The sequence below is a fragment of the Mya arenaria genome, chromosome 12 (assembly GCF_026914265.1).
Source record: "Mya arenaria isolate MELC-2E11 chromosome 12, ASM2691426v1".
Lineage (NCBI taxonomy): Eukaryota > Metazoa > Mollusca > Bivalvia > Myida > Myidae > Mya > Mya arenaria.
Window position 1 is genome coordinate 12,971,354 of NC_069133.1, and position 21,022 is coordinate 12,992,375.

At 36.1% G+C, this 21,022-nt stretch overlaps 1 protein-coding gene across 2 annotated transcripts in view; it reads right to left on the bottom strand.

Annotated features, from left to right (window-relative positions):
- The window catches only part of LOC128212300 (uncharacterized), a 63,928-nt gene that overhangs the window by 15,180 nt on the left and 27,726 nt on the right, over window positions 1–21,022 (bottom strand). For both annotated transcript variants that reach the window (XM_052917688.1, XM_052917687.1), the window contains exons 2-4: window positions 19,450–19,504; window positions 7,026–7,326; window positions 1,313–1,416 (exon numbers count right to left, since the gene is read on the bottom strand). In XM_052917688.1, coding sequence (XP_052773648.1) covers window positions 1,313–1,416; window positions 7,026–7,326; window positions 19,450–19,504 — 460 coding nt within the window. The remainder of the gene's footprint in view (window positions 1–1,312; window positions 1,417–7,025; window positions 7,327–19,449; window positions 19,505–21,022) is intronic.

Sequence of the window (21,022 nt, forward strand, 5' to 3'; positions counted from 1 at the left end):
AGCCGACACAACTGTTTGATCACATAAGCAGTTTATACGATGTATTATAAGCTTCCTTTCAGAAGTGTGATATGACTGTATTTAAGTAGTTTGGTGAGTGTACTTTTTAACCGTATTTTAACATTTATAATTATTTTTTCAAAAACGTTAAAAGAATGGCGCGAAAATGGGACAGGCACGTCACAGGAATCTATTTTTATCTCACACCACAGGGTATTATGGGATACATTTCCGGTTTAAGTACTTTCGATTTAGAAAAGGATCTCAAAATCAGAATATACGCGATTCGAGTGTATGCCGACACCAAATACTATAGACAAGATATTCAAAGCCTTGACGAAGCTTACCCGAAACCTACGTTTTGGCTACGTTCAGTCTCTGTAATGCTGGTCGAATACAAAGAGTATTGTCCATATATCGAGGAGTCAAGAAGAAAGGTTAAGTGATATCAAATAAACATGCATAAAGATCAGTTTGCTTTCAACGTTATAGCAAATAGGCAAGTATGCAGGCATGAAAAGACCTTGGCCTTTCCACCTTATCATATCTCAGCGTCGCCAACCTTTATTATACAAATTGGTTTATACGAATGCTATTTCAACAGTAATTCATAATCTTAATGATGTTGTAATGACGGAGATATTTTGAACGTAGGTGGGACCAATTACTATAGAACTCGACATTACATACATGTTTAAATCAGCTTTAGATCATTATGTTATTGCCATGGGTGAGTCTAAAATAATTCTTTGTAAAAGTCAAGCTCTTAGTAAATTTCAGACGACTTGGACAAATTAACCGATAAATTATTTGCAGAGGCAATTAAATTTCCAGTAAAAACTGACGTCCTAGGAGCACAATCAAGAATTACTGACAATTTGGTCAAAAATAGACCTTCGTAGAAGTCTAGAATAACATTAATCACTGACGACGATCAATTAGTTGTTATAAATACAAATACTATTTCTAGGCAAGACGCGTGAACAGATAAACCATTTTCCTTATAAGATTTTATGTCAAAAGATGATACTCTTAAAAACGTGATTATTTTAAGACAAGAAAACAATAAAAGATATTCGGCTGTATTCAAGAACCACCTTAGATTTCACTAAAATTTTGGCCAATGGATTGAATGGAATCAGTGAGGAGTATTGATCTTATCCTTAGACACGCCTCAGTGATTCCACTCATCCTATTGGTTAGCTAAATATACAGACCAATCAAAACACTTAGATTCTATTCTTAGATTTAAGTTCAATCTAGGATGGTTTTTGAGTAAACTCGGGTTGTAAATTTAAGATATGGTACTTACAACTGCGGTAGGCTTCCAACGTTTGTTGAAACAAAGGTATAGGCCGCTGGATTGCGAGAGGATATTGATGTGCCCGTTTGGCAACGAAACGAACGTAAGGTAACCTGAAAGTACAAACAAAATATATGCATATACGTTACACATATATCACACGTATGGTATAAACGTATAACACGTGTGTATGTAAAGCTGCGTGAAATTTGACACAACTCAGGAAAAGGTTAAACAAGTTCATCCAATGACTATTGAAGCATGTGAGTGTTTTCTTTGTTTTCGGCTATACATTATCCCCCTTATCGGAACGGTAATAATAAGGCGGAGCTTAACCGTGCAATAACTATTGTGTGGATAAATTGCAGCGCTTTTCAATTTTATCGCTGACTAGTTATTGAACGTTTCCCTTGACAACAGTGTACGAAACATTTACGTTACCCAACACCCTCGTGATTGTAATTACATTATCCCACTAAAGCACTCGTGTATACTTTCAATAACTTATGCTGTCGGAGCCGTTATACTCCTTATATTCATATAATAATAGATGAAGTATTATATAATTGCGTGTATATAATAACCCGTAAGTCGTGGCTATGCAGATAGCCATGCATATAATCATTTTCTTGTTTTCCTTGAATTGTAAATACGCCTACACATTTAATTACCATACGTATAGTTGTTTGATCCAGGTTTATATTATTGCTGACTTGGGATTCTATATAGAACACAACTATGCCATGGTGATCGACAGTTTACGGTCATATTGTACAGAATAAAAACTCATCAAACAATATTATGACAAAATCTTAAAGACATCATTGTGATTATTGACAGCCAGGCCAACAACTGTAGGGTTTCCAAACCGGGAGACTTGATCAAGATACTGTACATACGAACTATTAACTATGTCAGTGTCACTGAAAAAAGACACTAGGTGTTGTCGACTTTAAGGCAAACAGTCATTAAAAGCGAATAAACGCAAAGAAACGATTGCTTTCTGGCTTGTATCTTGAAAAAGCGTTATAAATTAGCGTTACTGCTAAATTGTAATGAAACGAGCGAACAACCTGCCAATAGACTTACACAGCATAGTTGTAGCGGTACATAATTGTTAGGCAATTTATATCCTACTGTCATAGCATGCTTGTGAGATCGTGGTAGTTTTGCTGTTTGCTTTCTTCGTTTAACAAACATTTATAATGCAGTAATGGGCATGGTGCTTCCATGTGTCTTTGCTATGTTTTGCAAAGATGATATTTGCGGAATGGCAAAGGACGCATAATTTTCTTTCTACTATACTTACAATGAAACATGAGCCTTTTCTGTGCCAAGTTTTACAAAGATGATATGGTTGAAGGGTCAAGGTCATGGACTATTCTTACTTACAAACTTACAGTGGAACATGAGCCTGTTGTGTGCCATGTTTTTTCTAAGATGATATGGTGGAAGGGTCATGGTCACGAACTGTTCTGAATACCAAACTAACAATGAAACATGAGCCTTTTGTGTGCCATGTTTTGCCAAGATGATATGGTGGGAGGGTCAAGGTCATGAACTGTTCTGAATAACAAACTAACAATGAAACATGAGCCTTTTGTGTGCCATGTTTTTCTAAGATGATATGGTGGAAAGGTCATGGTCATGGACTGTTCTGAATAAAAAACTAACAATGAAACATGAGCCCTGACTGTGCCATGTTTTGCTTAAACGATATGTAGGAAGGGTCAAGGCCAGGTTCTATTCTTAGTAACAAACATACAACAAAACATGAGCCATGTGCCATGTTTTGCCAAGATGATATGTAGGAAGGGCAGAGGAAATGGACCCTCTGATTTTTGCTATGTCCCAAATGCTGACCATCTACCAATCTGACAACAACACACATGAACTTGTTGATTGTATCCCTCTTTACCGTCTCCTTTTTTTATAACCTACGATGATTAAAATTATTTCTGTAAAAAAACATCAGCTTTCATTTCCTATTGGTATTTTTGGCGGAAAAAATTGTCATTATAATAAGATTATTAAACTGCCCCAATCGTTTTTGATAAATGCAAAGGTTCCCTGATTAATTAACAAATCTGGACATGAATGACTTTTGCTAAAGCCACTGTCATTATGAAACTATGTTCCGTTTTGACAAATCAAGGCATTGACATAGATAAATGTAGATGGAAATCCCAAAAAGCATTAAAATACCTGTACAAATACGCATGTTTCATTTTATGGCCTCGTTTAACTAGCCTTTTGCATGCAAATGTGGGTGTTAAGTGTCTTACAAAACTGCAAAATGCAATTGGAACGTTTGCGGCTTTGCACCGTGTATATGCCATGTTATATTTAATGACATACTTTAAGTATCACATTTAAAATAAATGGCGATAGTGTTGGGCTTGAATATTATTAATTCAGCACATTAAACTGACTTTTACATGCTGTTTTAGACAGAATTCTCATAAGTTGGTTATGATTACGTCACGAGCGCTAGAACGTCCATTTTGCAAAATTGTGTGAATCTAATACATTACAAATTTATCTTTTTAGATAAATCCTGATTGATTTCATATTTATATTACCACATATTAAGTGTCAATATCGTAATGCTAATAATATTGAAGGATAATGATATAACATGAGTGTAAACGAAAAAGCCACCAAGTCAAATATTTGTCTTCGCGATTTTCCGAATTAAGTTAATATTTTTAATTCCAAAATCATCAATAGCGGACTAGAAAAGGCCATTCACCGGGTTGCTCGGTCGGTGTTTTTTGTGAAACAAAATCTCCACATTAAAGAATAACATTGTTTACATCGGGATTCTATGATCATTTGATCCTGGTTTAAATCATAATGGGTTAACAAAGAATCTAATGAGCCATCTATAGGCAGAGGTTACGAACTGGGTATGTCAACAACTTCAATCGGATGACCTCGGCAATTATCGGACAGATATCCCGAAACTTGCCGGAGATGTCCGAGTTGTTACGATTGAACGAACTTATGTACATTTTCATTGACATGAAAGATGTCATGTGGTCTTTATAAGATTTAGATAAAACGATACGAAGCATATTCGATTTAATTTGTTGGACTGGCAAAAAAAGTACCGATGAAATGTTCTATACTCATCAAAAAGACTGGCGGAATTTTCATTTAAAGATTCGAGTCCTTACTTCAAAAGTCGTAAATCTGTAGTAACATCAAAAACGGCAAACACTTTAATTTTGTTAACATTGTGCTTTTTTTACTCAAAAACGGGCTAACTTTTTTATTATTATTTTTTTTACAAAATATCAAAAAAATTGTCACTCAGATAGTTTCAGTTTACGAACTGGCTCTTTAAAGGAAGCGGGTCCTACGTCAATGTGTGAATACCTAAGCGAGGCTACTTCCTTTGTAGGAGTGTAGCAGACGGATTGAACCTGCGCTAAGGTGAAACACCGACTGATGCTGAGCTTTGTTTTTAAACCTAGAACGTTATATAACTTAGCCTGAACATATCCTCAACATAAAAATAGCATGCCATTCTGCACTATACATTATTATGATAAGCTTAACCTTGTGAAGGATTAACACAGTATTAAGCTTGAAGGCTACAAAGGTATTTTTCGTCCACTTCAGTCTCTTGCCTAATCATTCAGTCAGTTGTATCTTGTCACTTTGTATATTTTGTCATTTCGTACAGTCGTCTTCCGAAGGCCATGTAATTTATCTACTGTTTTACATCGAGTAAATCAAACTACTGTCAATAAAAGACATTAATACCGCAGTTTATATGGGAAATGTCAAGATGCTTATATTGAAAATTAATGCGAAATGAACAACGTTCATTTATTACCGTAACATAATAACACAGTTTTACGTGACTTGACGCTAAACTTGCTGACGTTACGTTGCGTTGTTTGCCGGAGTTAAGCGTTGGATCTCATTGTTTATAACGTTTGAAATTGATGAGGGCTCAGTTATTTTTTTAAACTTGCGTAGTCATATGGGCAACTCTTGGACGTATTTCCTACAAACTAATTATTATTGTACTATGGCCCCTTTTAAAGCTGCACCGCACAGATTGACCGTTTTGACAACATCTTTAATTGTTTGTCTTGGAATGAGCCATTTTTTGCACAAATGTTTGGAAACCAGTACTATAAGACTGCTGACAAAATATTTTTTCATATCTAAGAAAAATGTTTTTCTATCAATGGAAATCTGTTCTATTGTTAGCTATCTTATATGACTGAATTAAAGACATTGACGCCAAAATCAGCTTATTCTAGGACAACTAAAATGTTAATACTGTTAATCTGTGAGAGTGCAGCTTTAATGCAGATTCATGATAAAAGATCACTAAAGTAGGCAAAACACAAATAATTATATAATTAAATATACTATTGGTGAACGACAGGCATTTTAACTGGTAGTTGATTTGACCAATGTCCTAGACAAGTTCATTTTGCCGCTCAAGATGTCTCGCCATGTTTGCTTTTCACACAGACGCTCGTCCGTGTGGCCGTCACCGATCAACGTGTTAATGAAGTTTTTATTTTGTTTGATCAATCAATGCTTTATTTGTTGGTATTCGGCGGTCAACCGTCTAGATATCTATTGATATCTACAGATAATTAGCCTAAGATCACACGAGATGACAAGATATCTGCCGTGAAATCATCTGTGTTTTTGCGAAATTTTACATATTGGCCTTCAAATAGATTTCCATTCGAAATCAAATCGTCAGAGATAAAGAAACTCGGTCTTTAATGTTATCATCAGGTAATTCAATTAAATAAGGGGATCATTTAGAAAGGCTTTAATTACATGACCAAGAAATCCTATTTTCATCCGCAGCAAATCTATAAAGTATCAAACAGACAGATGTGGTTTAAGGGGGCTTAAGTTGATTATTATAATGCCGTAAATGGTCTATTAAATTCAAACAACTGTTAGGATTAAGTCCGGTTTATGGCCATGTTTAGACTATGAAAATTGATGGCTACAAGCCGGACCCATCTCCGACCGCGGCAGCCGGGTTTGGGCGGCCTGTTTTATGACTCACCATATCAGACTTTTGGCCTGAATAGAGGTCACTTGAGCGAGTCGCGGTGAACAATGATCAAGTTTAAATCAATATTTTCATTTTTAAAATATTACCTCCATTGCTTGACATAAATCAACGCAGATACTCACAATTCAATACCCTCGTTATTCCAAATAATAACTTTTTGTAACTAAAGGTATCTGATGTACAAATAAGCTTGTTACTTTCATCGAACCATTGGTTCTAATTAAAATACAAAATTGTTTATGCCCGATGACCCCATATGATGTCGGTACCATTCAAAGAGTCTTGCTTGCTGCATGATCACTTAAGTATCTTGCGCATAGTGGTCACAAATTGGCTTAGGGAGAGCAATTTTTGATAAGCATATAGAAAGCTGATTTTTCTACCTTATGTACCTTGTACGTAGGAGTGAAATTCCAAAAACACATTAAAAAATAAGCTGTTTTGCAGTTATGTAATGTTTTTGTTGTTTTTATTTCATCTGAAATCGGCTATTTTTGAAATATTCTAAAGCCAAAAACGCTTGTTTTCGATATTGTTTTACACATTCTTTCTTTCCATATCAAACGCTGTCAAACTGATACCAACATCATATGGCATCACCAAGCACCTAATATTCAAACCAATTTTTTATCGAATACCGTAAACAAATATACTCACTGAAGTTCGTGCTTCGCTCGTCGTACGCTCCGTCAGCACGAATGAACTTCTTGCCCGGTTTCATAATCTTAACGAACTTTTTATTGCACAAGTTAATGAGTCTATGTTTCCGTATTTGGGTTGTGATTTCTCCTGTCGGAGGGTCTATCCCACCACCCTGTTTATGTATGTCAATTATTTTGTTGAAATTTAGAATGCTATGAATGGGGCTTGAACGTTTTTCAATCCTGTTGTCACTCTTTGATGACTCTGTTTCGTCTGATATCTGTGAGTTTACTCGACCAAGACTGGCACCATTCACCTGAAATGTAACGCAATACCTTTGTACATGTGACATCGGAATGCAGGGATCGCATAACTATTTTTGGAAAATGTGCATATAATAATGGAACTTATTCTTAAAGGAAGATCATTCGAAGCACACAAAGGAACCATAGCGGTTGAGAGGGTGTATGTTTGTGTGCGAAGGTGGGTGGGGGTGGGGAGGGGTGTTGCACCCTAAACATACATCACATCAGAATGCACTGTTTTAGTCTAAAATTATCCAGAATGTTTTTGCGAGAGGACCCCCAATCCCTCAAACCATGTTCCTGAGGAAAGGAGCTCACGAAAGGAGCTCACGTCCAAGGCGACCCGAAAGTACGCCACTTCTAGCGTCAGACCCGCCCCTAAGTACAAAGTGCGCTCTAGGTTTAACTGATACTGATATTTATCACCAATGGTAGACATAAACATCGCCCCTCCCAGCGCACCCAGCACCCCCTTCCCTCCCCCCAGCACTGTATCAATAATTTATTTTAAGAATCAGTCCGCGGGTGAACAGACGTGACATGCTCAACTGTCATCAACATCGTTGCGTAATTGAAAGTTTAACAATACGTTATGAGAAAATAAAAGTGAATAGATTAAATCAAGTATATAATTATAAATATATACAATGTCATAACTATATGATATTATGGCGCGACAAAAATAGGAGGGATGGAATTTATGATGATGTTGATAAAAATCATAAGTTACAAATATATTGCATGAATTTGAAGATGTAATAACATAAAGAACATATCACACAAGTTTTTTAATGTGTTTTTTTTAAGGTTATGTGAATATTATAATATGAAAGTTATATCCTTTTATAAAATTAATTAAGAACTATAAAAATAAGTACTCCATTTAAGAAATATTTGTTATGACAATTTATCGGTAGATAAATTCACCTGATAAAGTCAAACAGACGACTTTTCCACGGTTTTTGGTAATATTTGGTCAGAAGCTAAATGCGAATGTAATCGTCTGTAAGCAGACGACAATTTGAATTCTGAAACCGAGGCTTTGAAGCTTAATGGAATTTCATTAAGGATGGATATAAATTGTAAATTGGAAAAATATCAAAGAAGTACTACGAAAGCTAAAACCAATTAAGTTTCGGCATTAACCTTTTTTCATATCCCTTCATATAAAGGCCTTCAGCAATCTAAGAATCTACTTAAACAAGTTAAAGATTGAAATTATACATTGACAAATAAACAACATACAAAACAGAACAACCATTCGCGAGGAGGACGGTAAATGATACTGCCATGAAATATTTCGTTGATGAAAATGCTCAATAAATACAATGAACCCCGTTCGCTCGAACACGCTTGATTCGAATTCCTTGTTGGCTCGAAGTGGATGTAAAGGATCGCTTTCTTTATACTCAATGTAAGCATTTCCGTTTGGCTCGAATTTTCCAAGACTCGAGATATTCTCGCCGGTCCCTGGGAGCTCGAGCTTACGGAGTTAGACTGTAATACATTATTTACTTAGGAAAACATATCAATTCGGTCGCGGATTAAAAATATTCCGATGTTGCGGTCATGTCGTTTATCTTTACACACAAATGTCTGATATCAGCATTTAAATTCGGTAAACAATAATAGCCAGACACATCTCGGAGGTAGACGTTGTAATTGAAATATTTAATTTTTAGTTCGTACTTGACTCCTGTTTGTCTATTTATTGTATATCTTATGGAGTCATTAAAGACAAGTCGTTTGCATAATTTTGCATAAAGGCGCAAAGTGTTCGCTTCTTATTGTTAATGTGTAGATGCAGATTTTAAATACCAATTTCTGTTTATGCAATATCTTGGTGACTCAAAACGCATAAACGGCCTCTCTGTACCCTGATATTGCACGGTAAATCAAGACATTATGATATTCAAATAGTGTTAATCAATGGTCACTTTTAGAAAATATCTCGATATTAAAATATACGGTTATGATATAGAACTAATTTGCTGCCAAATATGTCCAAGGCCTTGTGGGGGTCAATTGAGACAGTGTTGTATTTAACTCAACAAAAAGCGTCCCGATTTCTACCCCCCCCCCCCCCCCCTCCCATCCATTCACACCCATTTAAGACGTTTCAGTATAATATTTAACCCCGTTTCGGTATCTTGAACAAAACGGAACCAGCGTACGCCGGCCTAGGACCGCCTAAGACCCATTTAGTGCAGTAAATGCATATCAATATAAAAAGTAAATGCATATCAATATAAAAAAAAAAAAATCTGCACTTTAAAATACTTGGCTTCTTTACCAATGAAGTGTCGTTACAAATGTAGCTCTCGTGTGAACAGACCATGTCAATGTTAAAATAGAGACAGTTTATTCATTTTTTGCTTACACAACCATTCTCCGTACGAGATGAGTATCTTATACAGTAATTGTAAAATGTCATTTTTAGGATGATAAGACATATTTTTCATATCGTTTTTATCTCGAGTAAAACTGCTTTTAAGGCAAATATTTATTTCCCATCAACCGAATTAAAAAAACTCGGTAAATGCTAGAACAATTAGACGCATTCCTCATTCAAGTATGGCAAGTTCCTAGTGACTTAGCCATACATACTCATTTATCATAATTTAAAGATTTACACTGCAAATATGCATACAGATTACTGGTAGCAGCGACTGAGCGGAGTAACTGTCAACACTCTAGTTATGCGACGTAAAAGTGTGTCTTTTAACTAGATTAAGTTTGCCTTTTACAACTATTTCTTTTACAACATTGTATATTTCAAGTCTTAGGTCTTAATTCACCATAGTCCACCATATCTTTAGTTGTATCATATTTCAGAGAAATTCCTTTAATTTCGTCCATACATTAACTCCGATATCGGAACGGTAATCAAGTAGGCGGAACTTAACCGTGCTATAACTTAGTAGCGTGCGGATAAACATTTATTCACTTATACGCACGGTAGTTATTGAACGTCGCCATGGACAACGCGGTACAACATAGTTAATTCACCCAGTAACCCCGTGAATGACATTACACTCGCCTGATAGATATAGCACGGTTAATCTGTGCCGTTTAGCTACCACTATGAAATGGGAGTTATTGTAAAGACAAAAAAAGAAGAAGAAATGCTCTCGTATATAGAAAAAAATATTCATTTATAATTTACCAGGAGAACTTTATGTAGGGCGTGAAAAAAGCGCAGTTGGGGAAACCTGCTCTATTGGAAACGTCAGAAAGGAGTGATGGTTAATTAATTCACCATTTACATATACAAACAAAGAGTAGCTCTTCTTTAAATATTTACTCGATTCATTCATGTCATTGTTTGGTTTACATTTTTGCCCAAGCCTTGCGTGACAAAGTACAGACCCCTTCCAAGGTTTGCTAGGCTATCGGAGGCTATCTTGCACCAATTAACACTTTATCAGAGAGCACAGAACTCCTGGAAAGGAACCAAAACACCTCGGTGTTAACAACGAATTAATGTCTTTAAATTAAGCAAAGATTTTCTCAATGAATTCAGGCATGTAATTGCGCCGTAACAGCCTGGGCTTGTGGATAAGATAGCATTATAGCAAGGGAGATTAATCCGATAAATTCAGATAGGACAGGTGGGCGGGCAAAAACATCTTTCCGACATCCATTCATGTCTTAGGAAACGGTGCAACCTTGATAATTAAAATGATTCAAAATGCACCAGTCTTAATCATAATGAAGTTGATATGTTATTAGGTACAGTCGACCCCCGTTGACTCGAACTCCTAGGAACCGGTGAAAAAAACCGATTGAGCATCGGAAAATTCGACCTAAGCGGTAATGCTTACCTTTTGAAATACAAGAAATCAGTCCCAAACATCCAGTTCGAGGCAACGAGTATTTCGAGCCAAGCGACTTCGAGCCAAATGGGTTCGACTGTACTTACAAGCAATGTGCGAGTAAAATGTCTTTAAAATATCTAATCAGTATGATATTGCATGCATGCGCCCACCTCATAGCAGACAATGACCTTGACCACCACCGTCACGACTCGTAGTTATTTTAGTCGGATCTTACAGCTTCAAACAGACTTGGAATGCCTGTTTATATTAGATATCTCATAAGATATAAAGTCTATGAATTTCTTACATTTTTGTCAGCGTCTAAGCGTTAAAACCATACAAAGCATCTAGACATATTTGACGACATGGTCTTGACTAATTTCATGATAAAAGCATATCATAAATCATAAATCATGTCTATTTACTTCGACATGCTATACTGAACGGAATACAATATAGATAAATCGACCTTAGTGGCCTGCGTTATTCATTATGCCGGGGTGGTTTCGAAGCAAGTGCCAAACTTGAAATACGATAGCTCCTTTTTGGAAACTTCATTAAGTGAAGAAACAATTATATCATAGACCCCCTAGGAGCAACCTTGTTTAAGGTGTTAAAATTGATTTCGCAACTCAACATTGTACGTAGTAATGAACATGCCATGCTGGTTGTTTTCAATACTAAATCAATCTGGAAAGAAGATCTATGTTCCGCATTTACGCCGACGGCAGAAAAGTCTAGAACCTAAAATATACCCGCAAGTTTAAGAGAAATTAGCCTTGTCGCGTTTTGAGCTAACTTGCAGTTTCTTATTTCAAGGCGATAGATGTAGGCAGGTGAAAACAATGATGCCAATAACTAATGTCACAACAGGGAATGACCCATGATAAGATAGACCACAGCCTTTATTTAAATGACAGAATTCTTGAAAAGGTTGTAATTTGTTACTAATGTCTTTCTTGAAAGCGGCGTCTTTATCTTGTGTTTTTTCCTATGAAACATCACAACCGATGTATATTTTGTGAGATTAGGCGTGTCCTTTAGCTTCAAATAAATTAAATTTAAAGTTTTAAATGCATAGATCTGCCTCCAGCAGTAGAATAAATCAAATTAAGCACGCATTTCCCCAAGTAATCATATTTGTACAATAATGTCGTTTATTCAAAGTGTTGTACACTCAACATTTGTTCAGCAATAGAAACAGATTGTTTAATTCATAAATTGTATTTATAACGATGAACGTATTTGCAGAATTGAGTAGGACGACAAACCGAAACATTTCGTCGCTTAAATACAAACATTGAAACGTCGGTAACTACATGAACAAAAATTGGTATACGAAACCTTAAATACTTCGTAGGGTTAACGCCATTAGGTTCCAAGCGACATAAATTGTGGAAGGTGTTGGTAGCTTCTGTAAATAACCCCTCATGTAAGGTGTAATATAACTTCATCGGCATCAGACAAACGCTCTGTTTGAGAATCAGATACAAGCTAAAGGATACCACGTACGACGAAACAACGTACGACGAGACCACGTATACGGAGACGAGACCACGTACTACGAGACCACGTACGACAAGACGAAACCACGTACGACGAGACGAAACCACGTACGACAAGACGAGACCAGGTTTGACGAGACGAGACCACGTATGACGAGACCACGTACGACAAGACGAGACCACGGAGAACGAGACTAGACCACAAACGACGAAAAGAAACGAGACCACGTACGACGAGACGAGACCACATACGACGAGACGAGAACACGTATGACGAAACCACGTACGACAAGACGAGACCACGTACGACAAGACGAGACCACGGAGGACGAGACGAGACCACGTATGACGAAACCACGTACGACGAGACGAGACCACGTATGACGAGACGATACCAGGTACGACAAGACGAAACCACGGAGGACGAGACGAGACCACGTACGACGAGAAGAGACCACGTACGACGAGACAAGACCACGCACGATGAGACCAAGTACGACGAAACACAAACATATTTCATAAATGGAGACGTAACAGTAACAAGCCATTAACTCCATCATACTCGTTTGGTCTAGATACCCGCTCAGTCCATTTACCTCTTCAAGCTGAAAACGATCTCTTAGCTCACTTTGCAATGCTCTTAAAATTAACAATCTCATCTAATACTACTAAACGTATAATTTTATGTCCACAGTCAAACAAGCATCCTAACAATCAACAACCTTCTGGCTATTGTGGTTAAAATCTTGTTACAATTTTTACACATACCTGTTATTGTCATCAGCCCCTTGAGACACTGTTTGAAATACAATACAATGTTTAGTTTGCCATTTTAAACCTTTATTTATTTCTACACAGGTATTATTAATCATAGCCACAATGGTTTTGCGGAATAAGTTTCTGATTTCCGCGGTAAGCGGAATCAAGTTTCAAAACTGTAACAAAAGAAGGAAAAAATATCTCATGTCGATCGTTTAAGGATATGGCTGGGCTTGCGATGAAAGAGACATTGACTATGGTTAAACCCGAGTACATTTTAGTGTTCACAATTTCTTCGCCCATGGAAAATGTGGTAGCACTTTTATTCATATAATTTGACAAAATACTACCTAAATGAGCTGCAGAATGTCTTTGTATAACATGATATCACATTGCAACATGATCGTTTCTATATAAGACAGCCCAAGCGCAACGCATCACATCGGGGACCTGGAACAAGGCGTTTTTGTCACAGTTTTGAACGAATAAATGACCTTTTTCTCTCTCAAGGAGCCGGATGACTTGCAATTCCTTTTTTAATCTACATTTTTTTCTATATCACTATTTAAATGAGCAACGAAACATTCCAAACTGATTTACAAGTTGCAGTTAGTCATACTCAATCGTTAGGTCAGAGAACAGCATGTATTGTGTAGAAAAAAACACATAACGAATTCCATTTCTCAAACCTACTAATGTTTCTAACGACAGTCATACAGTACCAAACCATATGCATTTTACGGCAAATTATGTCCGCACGTTCACATGGGGGCCAAAATTGCTCGTATATTAGTCTTAATACTGTCGAAAAGCCTCGGTATGCGATATACAATACTGTTCTAACGTTCCTTGCAAAGCTTATTTAAAAGTTAAAGTGGTTCCAATTTGCATTTTAATGAAGATGTTAAGAAACTCAATCTTGGCTTGTTGACTGAGAAAAGACAAATCTTTCTTTGAAGTCAAGAGGCCAAGCGACGAAGTCGGGCCAATGGCTTTGAAATCTACCAGCCAGTGACTAGAGGCAATCCATGTGATGTTTGTTTAAGAATTGAAGTCAATGTCGCCGAAGTATGCATGTTTATTGAAAGAGGTTGGTCAGAATGTCAGTCGAGGTGAGCATCGTGGTGGGACATCACAGGACGGCTTAAACAGCTATCAACAAACTGAGCCCGACCAACGTGGGCATTCGCTTTGCTGTATAAAATGTATTGTCATCAGGCGATCATATTGTCACAAATGTCAAATTAAAATCCAAAATGGTCTTCATTTGAGTTGTACACATTCACTCTCGTAAATCGTTTTAACAAATGTATGAATGATATGAGTCTAACGGTCATTGACTTATATGGACCCTCACAAATATCAACCTGGGAAATGAGATTTATGTTAATGCCTTAATGGTAATACAAGCCGTAAAACTCTCTTGGAAATGAACGAGTTTTGCACATCGATGCGTACAATTAAAATGTAAGATACGAGACATCTGTCTAGTTCAGGGCTAAATTAATCTTTTCCAAAAGTTGCACAAACTTTGACAGCATTTTCCAAGAATTTCTTCACCTGATGAACTTCTCAATAAATTATTTACTTAAAAACTAATCCGTTTACATAACAAGCCTTGTCAAGATGTCTTTTCACTGCCAGGATAATAACTCTATTAAACAATGACTGATCATGCCTTTTGTGTTCTTAGTTTGTAAACAAATCGCAAAACATCCAATTCATAAGTATGCGATTGTTTTGGCCTTTCTATTTTCAAGAATTTTACGAAATCGTTTTTCTTTAAAGTTTTTCAAAATATCTTTCTCAATTGAACAAAACGCCGTTGTTACTCGTTATATTTGAGTAACTACCTCATCAGCACGAAACATATCAATTCGCACTGGTTTGTAATGAAGGTGTTGAGCATTATGATTTTTTTAATTTGCAATTTGTCATCAATGAAAGATGGAAGTTTTGATAATACGAATGAATGATTGCCCGAGCGTCCCTTGAAAGAGATGCAATTTCACGACACATATTTGGTGCATGATTTAGACGATGTCTGCATGTGATGTCTGTACCTGGTCGATGAGTACGTGTTGTTTGTTTATCAGTTTACAGTCGAACCTCATTCGCTCGAACTCTCGGGGCTGGCAGTTTACAGTCGAACCTCGTTGGTTCGAACTCCCAGGGACCGGCAAAAATTCTTCGAGTTTATGGAAATTTCAGACAAGGAGCCAAAAGGAATTGCTAACTGTAGGGTACATGAAATCGGTCCTTTCGTTACAGTCCGAGCCAACGAGAAAATCGAGCCAAGTTTCATTATTATTCATAATCTTCAGTGAATAAGTTAGAATGTGACAATTTTATACTTAAAATTTCTACCAAAGTAATAAATACCCTGAAGTAGGTCGGTTTGGTACAAAATACCGAATCAAGTAAAAAATGGCCTTCTTACGAAAGTTTCCATCACTTTTTTCTACCCATACAAAAACATGACTTCATTTAAGATGACTATTTTATTGCAACATTTTTAGAGGAAATACACAATCCTTTCACAATGCTATAATACTTTATGGCAAATCATAACTTTGATCATATTGCATGGATTTTGACCGAATGATTTACTAACAGTGAGCAGTCGTAAAATACCATTATCATTCCAGTAGTTAAATACAAAGCTATGTTCTGGTTTGGGCGTACTCTGAATGTATAGAAGCTACGGGTACTACTACCCAAATTCAAACGTATATTAGGCTTTAAAATGAGGCTACGTGTTGAATGTAAGGCTGCTTGGTTTGTCCCTATCAGTGTTCATGGTATTAGTTTATATTTCGTTTATCCCGATTTTGACGACTGCTGGCAGCTTATAGAATGACGATCCAGTCCATTTCCTGGGTAGAAACCAGTACTAGTGTCTATTTCGAGAGGCTGTGTGAGAGTACCCCTGATGGGGATCGAATCCACAGCCTTATTTGAGAAGTTTACACGTATACCACTAGACCATTCACACAGTTTGCGCAGTGGGTAACGCACTCGTTCCTACGCCCGGGGTAGTCCGGTAGGCGCACTCACTTTTCAGTAAGGCGTCCCGGGCTCGATTCCCGGCCTGGGGATATGTGAGATTTGAAGGACCAAGTTGGTCAAATTAGCTCAAGCCGGGGGTTGCGAGTGGGGGGAGGGATAAATTGACACCGTGGGCATTTCATGTTATACAAACGCAACACATCACTAAGACAACCTCGTTCCCAACACTAATTCATATTTTAGTATTTAAGCCCCTTCACCAAACGTACTGTGTAACCCGACAACCTGCAACCGCAACAAACAGTACTACAAAACTCGTAAAATGATTTATTTTCATAATAAAAAAATCATTTTCAGTCATCAAATATATCCAAATTTGCATAGTAAAAAGCTGGAAATTGTACTCAGTGAAATAAATGTTTATTTCGTGAATTCAAGATTCAAAACTTTTGACAGGTTTATTTTCACATTCTTAATGAAGTTGAGTAACTCTTATTTCCAACTATATTCATAAGACGTGCATTATTAAAGCATGCATGATTTTTAAGGAAAAAAAATCCTTTGAAATGCACTGTAAGTAATAATTACTTGACAATAAATTGGTAATATAATAGTGTCATTTTGGAATGTATTAATGATGCATAATTAACATTTTGCAGTGTATAGCGACTATCGTTGGATATATAATTTCTATCACAGGCCAACTTGGTTTAATATGTTACAAACCGACCAACACCCACCTTCGTTCTACTACAAAATTCAAAATTAAGAAAAAAGTTATAATAGTATTCACAAATGCTTGTGGATTTGTGCTAGATAGAGCAATTTTCAACGAGCACATTTTTCACAAATCAGTATGTAAAATTCGTGATCACTTATTTCACAGTTTTGTGAAACATGTGATTCGTGAATTGTTTAGAAAACACACCTTTAAATTCATGAATAACAGACACCAATTGTGCTCTGTTTATGAATCATGATCTCTTATTTGATTGAAACAGTTGATAAACCTTTAATATAAGATGAAATTTTTAATGCGTTCATTTTGTCGTATGTTTTAATTCACACGAATACATCATTACTTCCCATTTGTTAAAAAAGTCAATGATGAAAACTAGCAACCAGTTCAAATCTTACGTTAAAACAACCGCAATTCGAAATGAATTTTTGGCATGTTACTTTTAGTTTGATTTCTATCTTAATATTTCATACAAATGAAATCAGATCGGACCAGCCTTGTAACCGTTAAACCACCTACGAATTTAGCATCATTTATTGGACTGTTCGTATGATTACCTATCAAAAATCAAATCAAATTATTTTAACATTTCATCTTTTCATAAATGTATACGAACCAGTGATTCAATACTCATGTTTTCATTAATCAAAAAGTAACCCTTACTTGTCATAACTCAAGACGACATTCTTTTCATATTTTAACAAAATGCTACGAGTTTTAGAGTAATGCCTTAAAGGGACTAGCTCGTGATTTTGTGAAATTCACTGTTTACGAAAAACTTATTTTTATTGAGCATAATTAAGTATGGCAAATCATTATGAGGGTTAAACTAAGATGCTGACGGCTCGAATCCTTCAGCAAATGTTAATATTTGCTCAAATATCTTTTTTTGAAGACCACAATTTTAAAGTATCGTCGCTAGCGAGGTTCAGCGATTCACTGTAGCGTGATTGGTTGATTTGATTGACATTATCATGTGATGTTATCAATCTATTATAAAAAGGTTAAAATATCCATCTACTAGTGTAGAACTGCTTCTTGCCTAATGTTCAAAGCCACGGTTAACTTTTTTCTTGACTTTACCGGCGTGACTTTGCACCCCACTACGACCAAAGTATATGTTTATACTTAAATATACTTGTTTCTGCGATCTCAGTATCAGAGAGTAAAATCATGATGAAATAAGTGTTTTAGATGCATTGACGTGAACACATTTTTGTTCCAAAAACATGAGCGAGTCCCTTTAATAATCTTATACAAATTTTATCGCAAAAACTATTCTTTATTAGTGTAAAATTCAACCCGATATGCATGACAGCCTGCTTTACACGAGTAACAAATTTATTGTAAGCTATGATATTTATGCAAAACGTATATATATTGTAATGGCTATGAAAATAAGCAATAGTTATCACAAATTTATATTCACATAGCACGGCTGATAACACGATTGTACACCGAAATATGGTACAAGTTGCAAATAAAAATGAAATATGTGCTCATTAAAATGATATTCGCATACACTTTGATAGGCTTCAAATACCAAAATATTTATCTTACAGCTTAATTTCTCTTTGAAGATGACACTGAATTAAGAGGTTTCAAAGCAAAACTATGATGTTGAAAAACGATTAGTTTTATACAATAAAAAACTCAGCGAGCTTTCAAATGTGCATTAATTGGTATTTAAATATGTTGCACGTATTGCGAAGCATACACATAAGGACAACAATTGCAAACAGTCGCAATGAATAGCCAAAAGAAGCGCCACTAGGACCGTGACATGAATGGTTCCTGGTTATCTTTTGGAATTAACAACATGAGAATTTGCGTTACTATCATTGTATATTGTGATGCATTTAAGGCCTTTCAGACGATTTGTTTACGATGTCAAGGCCATAGAATGAAATGTAACAGAAATAGCAGCTGAAATTCAGGCTATGTTGACGTAGTTTCATGAATACAGATGTAATTCTGTTGGTGCTACATACGAAGCAATACATTTGGGACGCGACCGGACGGGACGAACGCCTACATGTATACCTCCCAGATATATATAACAAAAGTGGATGGAAGTCTGAGACACAGATTGAAAAAAATAGCTTGATGACACAATCTATTTATAGCATTTTGACACAGCGCATGTCCGAAAGGGTATATGTCATAATAACAAACATACACAATCTATAATTAGCATTTATGGACTCCAGCATTATTGTTTAGAAGGGTGAGTAGGTCCAAGAGTGACATAAAGATGAACACATTCCAGACGATACCATTTTTCAAAATAGGGGAAAAGCCTACCTGATTAGCAGCGCTTCCAACACCAACCAGCACTATGAGCAGCAGCGTCAACAACCTGAAAAAGAAGAAAACCAATCGGTAAGAAATTTCATTAGCATCCATGTAATTAAGGAGACAGCTGTTCAACACAAAAATCTACGCATCGCCGCACACACTGTATTCCATTACACTCCATGTGCTTTATCATACATGTAATTGTGTAGTGTACACGGAATTTGCGCAGTGGACGCCGCTGGTCGGTTAGATGAGGCAGACTCGTGTTGGAGGTAAATCTTTCTTTTACAATATTATTCAGTTTACTTGATTAACGGAAAGGAACTTAGGAAATGCACTTTAGCAATTCAAATGAGGATGCAATTTTGGGCATGAATCCAAATAAGCCTTTAGGTATTCATGTTTGTGGTTTTTTACAGTAATGTCTCTTATAATTATCCTATAAAAGGGACATGATAAAAGCATCTTCAATCTGCACTAGGTAGCGTCTGTGGTAAGTTTTAAAATGTCATCGAATTCTTCATTCATAATTTATGGTTACATTTGTAATTCACAAATAATACGCCTTCTCATTAAAATCTGCCAGATACCGAACGATATTGTAAACACAATTAATTTAATCGTTTTTTTTATGAGTTTAATATTCAACCACTTTTATGGTTTAAAGGTATGCTGTTTTCGCTATACAGAAAATGACATAAATTCTAACTGAAGTCAAAGCAGTAAATGCTACCGCAAAGGCGAAAATGTAAAATTTAATGTATTATATATGAAAATAAACAAGTAAAATGGAACGTGCTGTCATGTGCAAGAAGGGTTCCCATCATCCAGACGTTAAAATTAACGGACTTCCTCTTGAGGAACCTTTGAAATGACAACCTTGAGCTAGCCCATTACAACTGCAATTATTCGAAGCCAAAAATTAAAAGGCGTCCAATTAACTTTCGTCGCAATTTGTGATAGTTAACAAATTTATAATGATGCATTTACATAGTTTAAACTCTAATGCATTTGTTATACGTTAACTAAACTTGATATGTAATTTATTTTTTGCTCCTGTGTATATTCTATCATAAGAAGTCCACTGACATATGTGAAAGAAAATAGTGAAAATTCATTTTACTAGGTCGTCAAGTATTTGTCTTAAAACTGACTTGTTAAATAGTTCTGAAGTTATATAAAAACAACCGAAATTTATTGTTTAATACTGTTGAATTGGAAGTGAAAATACACAATATATGAATAACCTTATGCAAGCAGTACGAAGCTATTTCCGTCTTCAATTGAATAATCACTTTAAGGTTGAAAGGTGTTTTTACAGCAAAGCGTTATTGTTGAATAATTTGTTTAACAACTAATCGAACGCATGTTATAAAAAGAAAAGTGTTCAGAGATTGGTATTTCGTATTATACACATATTGACGAATGAAGAAAGCAACCAGGTGTATTTTGTCATGCTGAGATGAAAGGCCATTTTAATTCTGAATGTGAAATTACAAAGCATTGGCTCAACATAACATCAGGAAAACCGGTCACCTCCGGCCCAACCGGTCACCTCCGGCACAGACACAAACAAGAG